At 43.1% G+C, this 18,082-nt stretch overlaps 2 protein-coding genes across 2 annotated transcripts; both read right to left on the bottom strand.

Annotated features, from left to right (window-relative positions):
* Window positions 1–1,164: 1,164 nt before the first annotated feature.
* On the bottom strand, window positions 1,165–2,532 carry LOC101556252 (tripartite motif-containing protein 75-like). Its single transcript, XM_004606227.2, has one exon. The coding sequence runs from the start codon at window positions 2,530–2,532 to the stop codon at window positions 1,165–1,167; it is 1,368 nt and encodes a 455-aa protein (XP_004606284.2).
* A 13,688-nt stretch (window positions 2,533–16,220) lies between these two features.
* Window positions 16,221–17,654, bottom strand: LOC129406455 (tripartite motif-containing protein 75-like). Its single transcript, XM_055144236.1, has one exon. The coding sequence runs from the start codon at window positions 17,652–17,654 to the stop codon at window positions 16,221–16,223; it is 1,434 nt and encodes a 477-aa protein (XP_055000211.1).
* Between the last annotated feature and the right edge of the window lie 428 nt (window positions 17,655–18,082).

Below are 18,082 nucleotides of genomic sequence, written 5' to 3'. Positions count from 1 at the left end.
ATACAGGCCGGCATGCAAGGAGCAGCAGGGGAGGCAATGGCCAGGCACGGTCAGCTTGTCTGGGGACTTCAGCTCATGGAATGGGAGAAAGCAGGCTGGGGCTTGGCACAGGGGTGGCTGGGAGGGCCTCTGCTCTGAGGATGCCTCCTGCCCTGCTGAGAAATCTGGTGAAGGGTCATCTCAGGAAGCTGGTGGGGGCTGGGCTCAGGCTTCTCACAGGACACGGAGGTCTCCCAAGGCCCTGTCCAGCTGCTGGAGCTGAGGGCTCAGCGGTAGGAAGTGGACATCATTACTATGGTTATAAAATTTTATTATACTCAGATTCTGAAAAGTTTGATTCCTCTCAGGTAAGGTCTATGAGGAGAATGGGAAGGCAGAGTAGGTCTCCACTGATTGAAAATACATGGAAAAAAAAAAAAAAGGAAAGAGAGATATCAAATTGGAATGCCCCACCACAGAGGCGGGGTGGGGTGGGGTGGGGGGGATGGGACTGGGGGAGTGGGAGGGATACTGGGTTCATTGGTGGTGGAGAATGGACACTGGTGGAGGGATGGGCTCTCAAGCATTGCATGAGGGAAAAACAAGCACGAAAATGTGTGCATCTGTAACTGTATGTACCTTCACTGTGACTCACTAATTAAAAAATAAATAAATTAAAAAAAAAGTTGAGTCCATAGATCCAAAAAAAAAAAAAAGAACAAAAATACATGGAAAAAGAGAGCAGCCACCATGCTTAAAGTGCTTATTAGCTGGAGAGGAGATCGTACTACTAACAGTTTGTCAGTTTGTTTGCTGGCAGCTTTTATTCTGTTCCTAAGATCATTCTAATCAGTGTCGGCAGGTTCAGACTCAAGGGAAAAAGAAAAGGGTGAGTGCTAAAGGCTTTCATTATCTCAGACAACAAGGGCCAGAGTGATAGCACAGCAGGTAGGGTGTGTGCCTTGCATGCGGCCAACCTGGGTTCATCCCTGGCATCCCACATGGTCCCCGGAGCACTGCCAGGAGTGATTCCTGAGTGCAGAGCCAGGAGTACCTGTGAGCCATAAAACAAACAAACAAACAAAAAACACTATACACAAAACAAACAGACTTTAAAGCTTTATAGACAGTGTTCCTTCCAGTAGTAGGCAAAAAAAAAATAAATACACAAACACAAATCATCCATTAGCTGATGGTAACCAAACTAATAGAAAAGTGTTTAGAAGAAGCTCTAACAGCAAAATATGGCATTAGTTTTTCTGTGAATATACCGGTGAGTTTATGCAAGTATGATCTTCTACTCAAATTATAAATAGAAATTTCTCCCATCTCATAGTCCAGAAATACACCAATTTGCACACCTCGAACAGCTTGTTTAGTGGCCCTTGTGGATTGTTCAAATGACCAACAGCCATTTTCACGGGTTGGAGACATCAGAGTATTTTTGTGATAGGATTCTTCACATACCCCTAAGGACCACTCACCTCTGCCTTTGACTTCTACCTGCCAAAAATGCCTGCCTCCATCAAAGCCCTCAGAGCCAAGCACAGCTGCATAAGGAGTAAATGTCTGTGAATTGCCAAGGTCTGGTAGACTCGTTCTAAAGATTATGATTTTTTTATTTTTGGAGATAATAAGACTTGGATGGGCAGTTGCAGGATCCAGTGTTAAATCTGCATGGAATGTGCTGATCATTTTTTGTAGACCAAAATAATGTGGAGGGAGAGTGAGACTCTCTTTCTTGAGTTCACGTGAAATGACTGTTGGGGATGGCAGGTCTTCATAATTTCTGTGAATATTTTCTCTTCTTGAGAGTAAATCCAGGTCATCCAGTGAACATAAAACGATAACTTCACTTAAAAGATTTTTAAGTGTGTCCATATGGTTTGAAATGTGACTTTTGTTTTTGGCTAGTTTATTCTCCAGTTCTTTCTCTTCTTGCATCAACCTGACATTGATCTCAGCTTTTTCCTTTCTCAAGAATAATTTAAATTCCTCAAATTCAGGATGTAATTCCATTCTGCAATTTTCCATCTTCCTGCTCTCCTCAATGAATTTTGAAACTTCATTTCTGCAAGCCACTATGTTTTCTTCAATCTGCCTCTTCAGAAGCTCCCTGCAGATTTTGAGCTTCTTTCTTTGATTTTCTGCGGCTCTCTCAATGGAGATCAGGTGGTGATCCTGGTGATCAGAGGAGACTCGGCACTGAGGACACAACAGTTCAGCATCCTCCTCACAGAACTGGTCCAACACCTCGTTGTGCGTCTCACACAGGCGTTCTTCCTGCCGTTTCCTCTCAGTTCTTCTAGGAACCAGTTTAATGATGTCAATGATAAGATGCAATTGGTGATTCCTTCTGAAGTTTCGATCAGGGCAGTGGTGAAGGCAGACTGGGCAGGGGAAGATGTCCTCTAGATCCTCCCAGCGCTGTTGAATGCAGGAGTCACAAAAGTTGTGCCCACAGCCAAGAGTCACCGGGTCTCTCAGGTAATCCTGACAGAGAGGGCAGCTGGCCTCGGCTTGGAGCTCAGTCAGGGAAGCTTCCAAGGCCATTGTTCTCAGAGAAGTATGTTTTTGAGAAGTTTTTCAGAATGTCCTGATTCTCCTTTAACTTGGAACTATGAGAAGAAAATATCTTTTTAGCAAACACTCCCTCAATAACCCTAAACTTTTGATATATTGCAGAAACTCCAACCTCACAAACACGTTTCTGCTTCTTTCCCTTTAGTCCTAAAGAAGATCTATGGAAGATTTGACTCAGATAATCATTGATTTCTGCTTTGGATTGCCTTTACTCAAATTAACTTGGCTAGTTGGTCATCTTTGGCAGAAAGCAGCCAGAACTTCAAAAAATGAAATTGTCTCATTTAGAGAACTAATATGTTGTCTAGGATTTGCTAGATGTTATTAAGTAAAGTTAAGAAAAGGGGAATTTTTATAACTAGCTTGGCAGTGTTTATTAAAATATTTTCTGTTCGATGGGCTTAATTTGTTGTCTACAAATCAAAACTAACCATTACTGGATTTGTTTGAGGGGTGGGGCATTTGACTACACCCAGCTCTACTCAGGGTGTACTCCTGGCAATGTTAAAGGGATTATATGGGGTGCTAGGGACCAAACCTGGGTTGGCTACATGCTAGACAAGTGCCCTACCATCTATACTATCGCTCTGACCCCTAACTATTATTATTAATGTAGGTTTCTGTTCTTCTAGCCAAGTGAAGTTTTATCTCACTATTTCTGTCTTTTTTTTTTCTTACATTACAAATGGGCTGGAGCAACAGCACAGCGGGTGGAGCTTTTGCCTTGCACAGGGGCCAACCTGGGTTTGATTCTTCCGCCCCTCTCGGAGAACCCGGCAAGCTACTGAGAGTATCTCACCCGCACGGCAGAGCCTGGCAAGCTACCCGTGGAGTATTCGATATGCCAAAAACAGTAATAACAAGTCTCATGATGGAGACGTCACTGGTGCCCGCTCGAGCAAATTGATGAGCAATGGGATGACAGTGACAGTGACAGTGACATTACAAATATCTGAGATTTCTGACACTGCAGTTTTCCTTCGCAGATTGCTCCAAACATCCCTAACCTTTTATGTCTCCAAGTTCTTTTCATTCCCTAGTTCTTCTCAGACTTCATGTCAATCTCCACATCAAGAGAAATTCATTTAGATTTCATTTAGATGCCAGGCCATGCCGGAGACCATGGTGTGACCATCAGGGCTAAACCTCCCTTTCACACACCACTTATGGTGTTTTCCCCAGAACCTGATTACACTCACCAATCTCTCAGACTAAAGGTGCTCTCAAAAAGAATTTAAAAAACACTTCTGAGCTGACTCCCAATTCCCCAAGATCTCATGAAAAGTTCCTCCCCCCACCACCATTTCCAATGCCCTTTTGGCTGGGTCCTGACCCCTAAGAGCATTATACTTTTTTCAGGTTCATCTGGCCAGGTTAGCCCCTCATCCCACAGCTGTCTTGAATGAAACTCATCTATATTTCATATATGACTGAGATGACTGATCCTGGAACTAGAATCTTTTGATTAATCTATTTCCCAGGTGATAAGACCAATCTGCTTACCTGGGCAGCTAGCTCTCCATTCCTTCAGGGCTGGTCTCTGAAAGATCTCCTTAAAGTTTGCTGAACCCAAGCTAGTACTAATTTGTGATCTGTTGTGATGGGACATTTATAGACTACTGAGTGGGTGGGGTTATTGCTGTCACACCCAGTAAAGAATGATGGCTCCTCCCCAAAGGACTAGGACTGGACCAATCTGCAGGTAAAAGGAAATACAAAGAGACTATTTAGTAGTGAGGTGAAAGAACTGAGTAGCTGGGGCTGGAGTAATAGCACAGCTGGTAGGGCGTTCCCTTGCATGCTGCCGACCCAGGTTCGATTCCCAGCATCCCATATGGTCCCCTGAGCACCGCAGGGAGTAATTCCTAAGGGCAGGAGCCAGGAGTAATCCCTGTACATTGCCGAGTTGACCCAAAAAGCAAAAAAAAAAAAAAAAAAAAGAAGAATTGAGTATTGAGGAGCTGTGATATGCTAAAATATACGATCTCATTTGAATTTTCTAGTTCTCCCTTCACCCATTCAATGCCACTGCTAAAGTCACCGTCATCCCGTTGCTCATCGATTTGTTCGAGAGGGCACCAGTAACGTCTCTCATTGTGAGACTTATTGTTACTGTCTTTGGCATATCCAATACGCCACGGGTAGCTTGCCAGTCTCTGCGTGTGGGCTAGATACTCTCAGTAGCTTGCCGGGCTCTCCGAGAGGGGCAGAGGAATCAAACACAGGTCGGCTGCGTGAAAGGTGAACACCCTACCACTGTGCTATTGCTCCAGCCCCACTGCTAAAATAGAAAGTAAAATTCTATATTAGACTATGTGAGGGACCCGAGTAGGAATGGCACTTGCTTTACAAACAGCCTAATGATTATGCCAGGAATAATTCCTAACTGTCAAGACAGGACTAATTCCTGAACATCCCCCAAACAAGCAAATAAATAAAAAGGCTATGTGTGACATATTCATTTGTGCAACACTTAAGCATTAACTGGATGCATCACTTTTACCTATATTCACAATCTGAAGTCTCTTGCTGCCTACTGGTCTATAAAATTATTTTTCATCCAACAAATAAACATAACAATTGATTTGCAAGTGACCCCATCTGTTCTACTAAAAACTACTTATTTGCTAGTCTTTACAACCATATGATGAAATGAATGTTTCATTAAGAACAAACAGATTTCCTAAGACTTTTTGAACTATCACCTTCACCATATGCAAGGAATCAATAACACCAATTTTTGAAATAAATCTGAATCCATTCTGTAACAAAGAGTCCTTTGCTCCCTCTTTGCCTATGATAATCACCTTTGTTTTCTTCCTCCTCATGTCTCCCATTTTGGCTACATTATTTCATGGGAAAATGTTCAGATGAGTCCTGACAATCAGTGACCTGGATAGAGAATAAAGGTTTATTTTGTCAATCTCTCTGACAAGCATCACTGTATCACTGTATCACTGTCATCCTGTTGTTCATCAATTTGCTCGAGTGGGCACTAGTAATGTCTTCATTTGTCCCTGTTGCATGCTAGTGTAGCCCAATGGCATCTGTTTGCTCCGGGAACAAAAAGAGCACATTGTTGTTACTGTTTTTGGCATATTAAAAATACTTCATGGGTATCTTGCCAGGCTCTGCCATGTGGGAGAAAAAAAATTTTTTTCCTCCAGGAAAAATTGCACCGCTCTCTTCCGGGAGCTTTGTGTTATAGTCTCTGGATCTTGGCCGTTGATGAGATTACATGGTGTGTGTTGGAGGGTAGGGAGGGAGTTTGTGGGTGTGGCGGCCAAGCTACTGGAAAACTGGGGATCTGGGTGGAGGAGGCCCAGTCTCAATCCAAGCAGGTTTGGAGATCTTTGCCACGGGGTCCGCATACCTGAGTTCCTCTGTCAGTTGCTTCATGGGTGAGGCTCATCTTAGCATGTAGAGAGTAGCCTTGGACATGGCTGTGGCTGGATTCTGGAGGTTTTCAACTGCTAGGGCTCTGCTTGGGGTGGGCAGGGAAACTCAACCCACCCCCTCTGAGGGGGCCCAGTGAAGACAGCCTGGTTCTGGGGCAGGAGATTCTGCCAAGATTCTGCCAATATTTCTGACAAGCATAAAAAATAAAATCAAAGAAAACTTCTTAAGATAGTTTAAGAAACTATGAAAAGTTTCCATTGAGCTCTGAGCTTCAGTATCACATGGCTTTAAGTTGATGTATGAAAGAGTCAAATATCAATTTTAGTCATCTTTTCTAGGTCTCCAACCAGTATGGAGCAACTATAGTAAAATCAATTTTGTTAGGATTCACTTTATCCCTGCTGTGTATTTCTTCTCTTTCACCTATATTAAAGAAAATGTAACTTTTGTTTGGGAAGGGTTTTCCCAACAGTGCTCAGGAGACCAGAGCTCCTATCAGCGATTCTTGGCCCACGGGGCCATTGGTTCAATGCAAGTAGTTGAAGATGTGATGCTGTTCAGGCCCTGTGGTTTCAAGAGTACCTGGGCTACCTCAATGTTTTTGAAACCTGGGTCCCTTCAGTGCTAACACTGGGGACTATCAGTTTATTAGGGATTAAACCAGATTGGGTACGCAAGTTAATCATGCACATTACCACTTTACAATCTCCCGGTTCCCAGATCATGTAACTTTTAAGATGCATATGTTGTACTCAAAAATATGCTAGCACAAAGATGCCTATGCTGAAATCTCAGAAGGAGATGAGAGACATTTTATTTAAAACTGGAAGGAAGGAGAAAGAGTCTTGCTATATAGTAGAAGCAACACACCTTTTGTGTGGAAAGCATAAATCTTAAGTCATGAACTTTGACACTTTTCTAAGTTTTCTAGTCAAAGTATTGTTCATTACTTATATAAGTATAGCTTATATAATAAGTAATTATATAGGTATAGCTTATGTTTCTTTCTTGTTTATAATAATTTGAGTTAAAGAATAATTGATTAGTAAAGCAAAAATGAGCCATAATTTATGATCTGTGAGATCTGCAACCTGTGAAAATTACAAAAAATGCAAAATTTTGGAGATTTATGCTCAGTAAATGTGCATTGGCATGACCCGATTGTAGGTGTACAATTTTTACTGGTGATGAAATCACCATGGTCCATCCACTCTCACTGCCTGGGATCACTTCCCTATGCCTAGAGACTGTGACTTCTCAGCATTATCTGTATGTTGAAAAGTTGATGGAGTGTGTTATTAGCTCCTCCTTAAACCTGATTTTTCTACTCCTCATAGTCATTGAAGGGAAACTATATCTGAGTGTCTGTATGAATTTCTAATCAAATCATATCTCAACATCATCCTTGGGCTTTGCCTTATCATCTTAGTCATCTATGGAGCTCTTGGTACTTATCCATACAAGCTGTTCTCAATTTAGCATTTCTTTTCTTTAACTCAAATGACAATAGTTCTTCAGTGTTTTTTTCTAATGAGTCATGACCAAATTTGAATGGTAATGCTTTATAATTCTTGCATTTAAAGTAAGTTTATTTTTTTAAACTGAGTAGAGTTATGGTCTATGTAAGGGAATTTTAAAAAAAGCTGCTTCAATATTGAGTCAAACTTTTAAACAATTTCCTTATCTTAAACTTAGTTATATTTGGATGACTTTAATGATTAGTACAAATTAAACATGATGAATGTTCATTTCACTTATATATAATTGAATTGAAAAATGGAGTAGGGGGTTGGAAGGAGAGTTCAATGGGCTTAGTATATACTTTGCCTGTTGGATGTCTCTGGTACGGCATGGCTCTGAGCACCCTGGGGAGTGTAACTCCTGACCATCGAGCTGGGAATAGCCCTGAAGCACTGCCAAGTGTGCCTCCCTACCAAACACACACTCTTCCAAAATAATTAAACAATCAAAAATAAATATTTTGGTAAGTTTTGGTAAAAAACACAAAATCAATGAAAACAAACCCCTGAATTTGGACTACAAAGCTGTGGATGAAGGAAAAAGATCATAGCGAGGGTGTTGGTCAATGGTCTGTACCGGGGGGAATACTGGAACTTTGGTGGTGGTTCTAGTGGGGCAAGGAAACTTTTTTTTTTTTGAGGTAAGATATTTTGACAAATGAATTTATTGGAACTCCCAAAAGGTATTCAGGTTTACATTTACTTTTTTTAATCAACCAAGTTAGTCTGTCAGTTCTGGGGTCTTCTAGGGTTCTATGTGACAATACTCAGGGTCCAGATAGTGCTGATGCTAAGCACATACCCTAACCACTGTTCTGTTTTCAAACCCCCCAGTAACAAAATTTGTGAGGCATGACATTATACTCTTAAAACCATCCATTCCCAAAGTAGAGAGAGAATAAAAGGGAATGTGCCTGCCACACAGGCGGCAGGAGATTGGGGGGGTGTGGCGGGAGGAATACTGGGAACGTTGTTGGTGGAAAATGGGCACTGGTGGAGGGATAAGTACTCGATCATTGTATGACTGAAACATAATCACTAAAGTATGTAAATCTGTAACTGGATCTCATGGTGATTCATTAAAATTTTTTTTTTTAAATCACCCATTCCCATAAACTAATGTAGGCTCAATTAAAAAAAATCAAATAATGAAAAATATCAAGGATTCATCTCATTCTCTATGCCAAAATTTTAGCATAATTTCATAGTTTTCAAGTAAATTTGGTGAGGGGAGTTGGTTTGGGGCTAGTCTACATTTAGTTCTTGGATTACCATGCAGGACAAGAACTGATAACTGAGCTTCTGTGTGCAATGCATGTTCCCTAGTTTCGTTTTGTGTGTGTGTGTGTGTGTGTGTGTGTGTGTGTGAGATTTCCTTGAGCCCTACACTTTTATTAAAAATAAGCATAACAAAATTATTTGTTAAAATAATATATTAGTGATATTATGAAGTATTTCAAATTGCAATTAGGTCATCTATATCTCAGAATACTAACTGATGGGCCCAGGAGATAAGTTTAGGGTTGAGTATGTACCTACACTGACCAGGCGTGAGCCCTGAGCACAGGCAGGAGTGAACAAGACAAGAGAACCTATAATAAACACCAAAAGGAAAAGATCATCTTAAATTAGACCCTTAACTAAATTAACAATAAAATAATAATCATTGTAACATTCATTTATTTATTTTTCCCTCAGGTTAAAAATTTACACTTAATATATATGAAAAAATCAAATATGGTAGTTAAATGTAGAGTAAGAAATAAGAAACAAACATGTTCACTTCCTGGTGTTGCCTGGATATCTCAGTGGGCCATCTGAGTGCTCCTTGTCCAGCTGCAGTGACCTTGTGTGTGATGACACATGACTGTGGAATCCCATTCCTGGGTGGGTGACGGAGCAAAGTCCTGCTGACCCTTGTTGACTCTACGTGAAGATGCACCAGGTGTTGGACTGAGAGATAACTCAATAAACTGAGAGCTGCTGTTTTGTGGAGGAGGCTTGGGTACCATATGGTCTCCAGAGCTCTGCCAAAGGAGATGTTAACAAGGACACCTAGGTACATTGGTGATGTTAAGGAAGGATAGAGCTAGATATCCAAACCACAGAGTCAACAACACTGAAAATGCAAGACCCAAACTTTAACGACCAAATTTTAAAGGTGCCTGTTAAGATGCTGGGCTGAGGGCGGGTGAGTCAGAGAGGGAATCTGGGAACACTGGTGCAAAGAAGTGGACACGGGAAGTGGGACTGGAGATAGAACATTGTATGTCAAAAACCCACCTATGAATAATTTTGTAGTTTATGGTTATTTAATATATAAAATTTTGGAGAAAATAAAATAATGGAGTTAGGAGTAGCTCCAGAGCCCAGGTGAGCATGGCCCCCCAGAACAAAACCACAGCCTCTCCCCAACCATGCAGGTTTTACCTCTACCTTATTGTATAGGTCTGGAAATCTATCTGAATTTTTTATTGCACTCATTTGTGGGATATTAAAAATATATAGTATGAGACTAATATCCAAGGACAGAAGAAACAAGGGCCAAGAGGACTGTTCCAAGGTTGGAAGCTTGCCACAAGCTGTGGGGGTGGGGGAGGGCTGGGGGGCACGCTAGGGGGGATGGGCAATTTGGGATAGAGAAGTGACCACTATTACAAATAATAGTTGAAAATGATCCACTCTGGGCAAGAACTGAGTGCTGAAAGGATGTGAAGGGATGTACATGATTACCTCTCAGTACCTATATTGCAAACCATAATGCTTAAAAGAGAAGAGAGGGAGAGAAAGAAAAAAATTGCCTGCCATAGAGGCCGACTGGGCAGTTTGGTGGTGGGAGGGAAATGTACACTGGTGAAGGCACATGTGTTAGAACATTGTATGACTGCAATCCAAATCATGAACAACTTTGTAACTGTATCTTATGGTGATTCAATTAAAAAAAATGGATTAGGTTTCAGTCATACAATCTTCCAACACCAGTCCCTTCACCAGTGTACCCTAGATGCTATTTTTAGTTTGAACGTGTTTTCAGAGAATTTGACTTTGCTTTCACTCAGTTATTCTCGAATTTTGGTGTTGGGGGTGCACATTCTGTAGTGTGGGGTTTAGGGGTTGTTCTGGTTTGGGGACTACATGATGTCTGGGATTGAAACTGGTTCAGACATGCAAGGTAAACACCTTTGCTTCTGTTCTACCTTTGGTTTCATTTTGGAGAATATTCTTGAATAATATTCCTAAAAATCTCTATTCAAAAGAAAGCAGTTCCTTCTTTTTTCAATGAAAATTCTCATTTGAAGTAGATTATAATTATCCCAATTAATTTCCCATTTTCTCCCTTCATCGTCAGCACCAGGTGACTTTGATTTTCCTCCTAGGACCATCGGCAGCTCTGCCAATGTGTGCTCCGCACAGCTCCTCACAGAATAGATCTGGAAGGTGATGGTGCTTCTCACAGTAGGTCTCTCTTGTCATTCCTCCCCGGTTAGCTGCTTAACCATGTCAGGGATGTGAGACAATTGGGTGTTCCTTTTGAAATACCTGTCAGGAAAGTGGGGGAACAAGGCAAAGAGCAAGGCAGAGAATCCTGTAGGCTTTCCCAGTGCTGTAGAGAAAGGAGTTATAGAAGTGCCCATTGTCGAGGGTCACCTAATCTTTCAAGTCCTCCAGGCAGACGGGACAGTGGGCCTCTGCTTCTCAAACAGAGAAGTTGCGAAGGCCATTGCTGTGGGAAATGTTTGTTTGGGAATAAGTGTTTCAGAAAGTCTCAGTTCTTCATCTACTTTTAATGTGAGAAGCATGAACTGCATCAAGACACTTTCCCGAGGAGACTTGAATGCTCCCTGAGTCCCAATAAGCTCCGACTCTACAAACTTTTGCTGCTCCCTTCCCTTTGGATATGGGGTAATGTGTGATTCATAATTTCCTTGACTTGCTGTTAACTACAAAACCACCAGACCTGTGATTTCAGGGATGCCTTAGTTTTCCTTGCTGTAAACAGCCTCAATGTAGTCACAACTGTAACTTCCTCCTTATCCTATTTTGTCATTGATGTAGTTAATGCCATATTGTTAACTCCAGTGACTGTGCTGGTGTCTCATTCTAGATAAGAAGTCACATGTCTCAGATGCTCTACGTAAGTGCTCTTGGAATTCCTGCTCTCCAGCGGATACCTTCAGGTGCTGCCTTGGCAGGTCCTCAGCCCAGCCAGCTCGTGTAGATAAAGACCTCCTTGTTTGACTGCCAAATCTCTGTTTTAAGGTTCTTGATTAAGTGAACTCTCATTATAAAAACAGAAACATCCATGCTCAGGGTTTATTCTTGACTCTGTGCTCAGTGATTACTTCTGAAAGTTCTTTCTGGGCCAGTGACAGGGATTGAACCAGAGTGTACTGTATACAAGACCAGTACCTTTATCGTGTTGTACTGTTGGTCCCTACTCTTTTTATACCACAAAACTAAAATTCTATGTCAACTAAACATTAGTTCTTTTATCGCTTTTTTTCTATAGTAACAAGACTTTATACTTTTTGCTTTTGTAATTACTTGATTAACTTCTATGTTACCTGAGTAGAATAATGAAATATATGGGGTGTTTTTTGGGCTATCAGGAGTATTCATCTGAAACAGTGATAGGACTCCTTCCTTTTTTCCTTTCTTTGTATGGTTCTAGATGTTGAACCTAACAGATAGATACAAGGCATGCGCTGTGCCTCTGAGTCACAGTCTTGGGCAGGGATTTCCTTGTTCATAAAAGCCGGATAACATTTGGGCCAGAGTGATAACACAGCCTGCACACAACCAGTGCTATTCTGATTCCCAATATCCCATAATATCTCCAGAGCACCACCAGGAGTAATTCCTGTATGCAAAGCCAGGAGTAACGCCTGAGTACTGCCAGGTTTGGCCTCAAAACAAACAAAGAATCTGGAAATTATTCGATTAAAGGTATATTCACTTCTTTACTTCTTTATTCATTTCTTTATGCATCCATTTGTTTGAATGCATTTGTGCATTCATTGATTTGTAGATATTACATTGTTAGATTTTTCTACAGAAAACAAAACAAAAAATTTAAATAGAATGGAAAACACAAGAGATGCAATTTGGGCCTGAATATCTGATCTTAAAAATGATTCTGAACATAGTTGTGAGAATAATATTTACGATTAAAGAAGATAATAAGAAATTGAAGACATTCAGTGTTCCAAGACACAGAGAACAATAGTGATATGAATAAAATATGTATTAAACATTAATTTCTGAATGTGAGATACTGGGACATGTCATAAGTGTTTTATTCATGTTCTAGCTCACCCATCTCTAGTTGTTTTTCCTAAAAATACACTTCTCTCTTTCTTTCCTGTAAAAGCCCCATCTCATGACGATGCAGACAAGATTGCAGAGAGATCTGAGTCTGCTCTCCTCCACTCTGTCTATATAGCCCTTACTCCACTTGTCAAGGTACCTTGATTGTCTGGTGCTGGCCCTTCATGGTTATAAAATTGCCTACTCTCTCTTACCTGAAACATTTTACATAGTTATGAAAGAGGAAAATGGTATTATGGGAAAAAGGCAAATGCTTACAAAACTTACTTGTTAATTTTATGCAATAGTACAATGAAGTTAATTTGATAATAGTAGAATTAAGAAACACTTAATATTTATATCTATATAATTCCTCCAAACATGAATAGAATAAGTATCTATTATTTCATTATTCCACGAACTTCCTCGGTATTTTTGTTGCTGTTGTTGTAGGTTTGTGCCACATCTGGCAGTGCTCAGGGATTTCCTCTGGTACTGCACTCAGAAATTACTCCAGGGAGGACTCTGGGGACCATATGGGGTGCAGGAGATTCAACCTGAGTCAGCTGTGTGCAAGGCAATCACCTTAGACTCTGTACTATCACTCTGGCCACAAAACAAACAAACAAACAAAAAAAACCCTTCATTATAATTAAAACAAATTAAAGTGATTTTTTTTTTTTAGGAAGAAGGGGCGATAGCACAGCGGGTAGGGCGTTTGCCTTGCATGCAGCCGACCTGGGTTCAATTCCTTTGTCCCTCTCGGAGAGCCCAGCAAGCTACCAGGAATATCCCACCCACCTGGCACAGCCTGGCAAGCTACCCGTGACAAATTTCATATGACAAAAACAGTAACAATAAGTCACACAATGGAGACATTACTGGTGCCCGCTCGAGCAAATCGATGAACAATGGGAGGACAGACAGACAGACAGTGCTAAGGAAGGGGAGTGTGGAGGGGAAGTATAGCTGATAGGGCAATTGCCTTGCACGCCGCCAACCTTGGTTCAGTCCTGGGCAATGTGATCCCTGAGCCGACCAGCAGTGAGCCCTGAGCTCAGCTAGCAAAAAAGAGAAATTAAATGAGAACATTTTTAATGTGTTCAAGTCAAGTTAGGTTTCCTAAATTTTGTATTCCCTTCCGGGTCAGCCCCCCTTCCTCCAACACTGTGAAATTCTGAAAAAACTCACCCCTTCTCATTAAAAAAACAAAATAAAATGTTGTTACGTTCATGGAAAATTGAATAATCTTCTCCGTATTATCTATGAATTAAAGGATGAAAATAAAGTAAACCCAAAATGTATACATTAAAAATATTACTGCAAAATGTATAAAGAGGGATAAAATCCTGGAAAATTAAGATTTTTGTTAACAAATGGGTGCGGTTGTTCCTACTTGAATGAGAGCCCACATCCCCAGACTCCTTCTAGAAAGACTAGATGACAGGTAAACATGGGGCCCTTGGCCAAGACGTTTTCTTTCTTCTTTTTTAAGAAATTTGCCATTTGCACACACAGCACAAACAAGGGAGGGCAGTGGGCAACCCGGGAAAACAAGATGAAAAAAAAAAAAAAACCCTCCCCCACCAAAACCTGAAACACTTGGAGGGTGACCCAGCTACCTTCGGACTGTGTGGGTGGCTGGAGGCAGTGGGAAGGGACTGGATTAGTAGAGGGGAGCACTGAGAGGAGGAGGAGGAGGAGGGGTCAGTCCCCAGGAGCTAAAACCCTGAGCATCGCCCTTAAAAAAAAAAAAAACACTGGCGACCCCTTCATGGCCCACGTGGCCTGATCACCACCAGGCCAGTGTCTCCCCTTTATAGTGAGCCAAAGAGCCACACCAGTCGCCGCTGCTGGTGCTGCCGCCCAGAGACAGACAAGACCTTTTCTCTCGGGAAAGAAGTTGCCCGGTCACTGTGAGGGCGGGATACCCGAAAGACCACACAAGACAATGAGCTTTGTAGTATAAAGTTTTATTCGGCACAAATCAAGAAAGCTGAGAAAGCTGACCGGTCAGGGCCGTCCCCTCTAGTAGGAGAGCAACCCCCTTCTTTGTTCTCTCACCTTTTTAATTCCTGATTGCTGCAAGTTGCCCAATTCTTGGCAGTCTAGCTAACTTCCTGATGACCTTTGACTTGACTGGCCGCCGCCACCTGGTTTGCTTTGGGCAAGTGCTGTGTCAAATTCTCGTTGGTTTGTTATCATCTGAAGGGTTCAGTCTCATCTCTCTCAGACTGACTCGCCACAGGTTTCTGCATCCTGCCGTGCCTCTGGGTTTCCAGCTAACTCTGCAGTCCTGAGATATGCCTCAAGGCCTCATTCATGGCTGTACATACAAATTTTACACTAAGCAACTTTGGGTGGTGCAGAATAGCTGCCTCTTCAAAATGATGATGCTTATGCTATGCTGAATAATACCTATTTTCTCTCAGGTAGTAGTGGAAAGGGCCCCACGGTCATCAGCCCTGAAGATATCCAGAAACAGGAGAGCAGGAACTCTTCAATTTGCAAAGAGCTCTCTGAGATATTTGGAGATGCAGAAAAGATATTTGGTGATCTTAGAAGGACATTTCATTGACATGGGTTCAGCTGAGTCATTTCTCATCGAAGAAGACTCCATTCTGTTAGTTATTGAAATAGCTTGACATCACTTAATGATGTCACTTAACAAAAAGAATATATGCTCTTGTTTCTTGTTGCTGAGAATATTCTGAAATTAGGAGAACCACATATGGTTTCCTAGAAACTCCCAGGAATGACCACCTGAGGCCCACTAAGTAAAGCCAAGAGAAAGAGAGAGAGAGAGAGAGAGAGAGAGAGAGAGAGACAGAGACAGAGACAGAGAGAAAGAGAGAGAGAAGCAAAATGATTATTGCATTAATAAAATAAAATTGGATTTAAAATACTAAAACAGTTCATAAGTTATAATCCAATCAGACATAAAAATTGGATATGGTTTCACTCAGATATACTTCTTTCCTTCTCCTGCGAATGTCTGCAACAGCATAGTTAGATGTTTTATTTGCATTATTTCTAATATTTCCCAAATGTTCTATTAAAGGATATGTAATTTCTACTTAAAGAACATTCTTTAAATTTTCAACTTAAGGAATATTCAAATATTCTTCCATAAGATTTTTGATAATAAATAAAATAATAAAAGAACTCTAAATTGAAATAAAGCGTTAAAGTGAAAAATTCCCACCTTATAGATAATGTTATAGGTGAACTTTTTATAGTTTTCTTAAACAGTCTGTTGTAGTGAAATATGAAACATACAATTCATTAAAATTTCACTTTATTAAAAGCAAATTAAAAGACCAAATTGATTCATTACTACACTAATTGTGAGAAGGGAACAGTTTTGCCCCATCTTCTTCAAATGTGAACATTAACTTAACCAGTTCCACCATCTACAACATCTTACCAAAATTAAGCCAGGGTAGTGTCACCGTCCTCAGCCCTCCCCGCGCCCACGGAGAGAGGGGCGCAGTCGGGCCCCACGCGGAAGTACGGCTTGAGCTCCTGAGCAAAGTGCTCGGTGAACGAGTGCAGGTGAGCCCTGTCGGCGGCGTTGTAGAAGGAAAGCTGGCCCAGCTCCCAGTCCAGGTACACGCCCAGGGCCGCGGGCGGGTCCCTGAGGGTCAGAGGCACGACCCCCGCGCCCACGGCCAGGTAGTCGCCGTCCTGCCGCTGCAGCGTCCAGCATCTCTTGGGGGCCGGCTGCGCCCGCGGGGCCTGGGCCGAAGGGGCGACGGTGCACACGCCCACGGCCCACTCGGGCTTGGCGCCCACCTGCACCTCCCAGTAGTGGCGGCCAGAGGCGAAGGCCTCGCGGCCCAGCACCACCAGCTCCGTGGCATCTGCCCAGGGCCCGGGGTTCCCAGCGGGGTTGGGACTTTTCCTCACCCAGGTCACAGACTTTTTATCTTTAGACACGCGCAGGCTGGGGTGGGCCGTGCGGGGGTCCAGGCTGACGCGCTCTCGGAATCTCTGCATGACGCTGCTGAGCGCCGAGCACAGCGGAGGGAGGCTGTAGGCCGCCGGGCGGAAGCGCAGGGGCTGCACGGCCGGGGGCTCCAGGCTCTCCCAGCGCTGCTGCAGGCCCCTCACGCCCCTCAGTACCAGCTCCTCAGACATCACGGCCCTCTCGGACACCTCCCGGAGGAGGCCTTCCAGCGTTGAGATGTGGTCCGAGTAGGCCGCCACGTTGTCCCTGAGCTGCTGCTGCAGGCGTTTGTCTTCTTCTTTCAGCCTGCAGAACGCGTCCTCATACTCACACTCCACAAACTGCATGAGTTGCTCAAATTCTGAGATTAACTGACTCCTCTGCCTGTGCATCTCCTCTCTCAGCCGCAGGTGGTTTCTGTCTTGGGTAACTGCAAGCTTCTGCACCTCTGCCAACTGCTTCTTCAGCGGCTTTATGTACCCACTGAGCCTCTGTCTGAGATGAGCTGCTGCCTCGGCCACGGGCCTGACGTGGTGGCCCTGGTGGGCAGGGCCCTGGGCGCACAGGGGACACAGCAGCTCCCGGTCATCCTCACAGAAGAGGCTCAGCTCCTGCTTGTGCTCCTCACACCTGCGCTTCTTTCCCCGCGCGGTCTTGCTGCTCCTGGAGCTGTGGAGGAGCCGGGCCAGGTCCACCAGCCTTCCCAGCTGGGCGTTGGCCCTGACGCACATCTCCTGGCAGGGGTGCCGGCAGACGGGACAAAGGAATCTGTTCTGCAGGTCCTTCAATGACATGTGGATGCAGGAGTCGCAGAAGTTGTGTCCACAGTCGATGGTGACGGGGTCATTGAGGTAGTCCAGGCAGACGGGACAGATGAGCTCTGCCTGCATTTTGGCCAGGGCTGCAGATGCCTCCATTCTTAGATGTGGGATGGGTATACTTGGCGGAACTTTCTCTGAAATTGGAGCTCTCTGGGCTCTTTCCTGTTGGAAATTAGTCACACACTCAGACCCCAGTCTTAGATTGAGTGTATCCAAGTATGGGTGGGTTTCTGCTCACCAAGAGGAACCGTTCACAGATGGATGGAGATGTGAAGAGAAGCCAACCTTAGCCACCTTGTCGCTGAGAAATCTGTGAGGTCTGCAAATGGCAGAAATCTGTCAGGCGAGTAAAGTACTTTTCTGAGCGACTCTGAGAAGCTGCTCCTGCATCTCCCAGTGGGCCTGCCCATGCCAATATCAATACTAAGGTCATTCTTCCCTGCTGTCGAACAATCTCCCCACAGGAAAGTCAGCACTGAGGGGTCTCAGGTGATAGGATGCAAATACTCTACTTCAGTAACCTG

This window comes from Sorex araneus, chromosome 7 (assembly GCF_027595985.1).
Source record: "Sorex araneus isolate mSorAra2 chromosome 7, mSorAra2.pri, whole genome shotgun sequence".
Lineage (NCBI taxonomy): Eukaryota > Metazoa > Chordata > Mammalia > Eulipotyphla > Soricidae > Sorex > Sorex araneus.
The sequence above is the reverse complement of the archived record's forward strand: the minus strand, read 5'-3'. Positions and strand labels throughout refer to the sequence as shown.

Coding starts and splice junctions, on each gene's coding strand:
- LOC129406455 (XM_055144236.1), bottom strand. CDS start 17,654: ATGGAGGCATCTGCAGCCCTGGCCAAAATGCAGGCAGAGCTCATCTGT.
- LOC101556252 (XM_004606227.2), bottom strand. CDS start 2,532: ATGGCCTTGGAAGCTTCCCTGACTGAGCTCCAAGCCGAGGCCAGCTGC.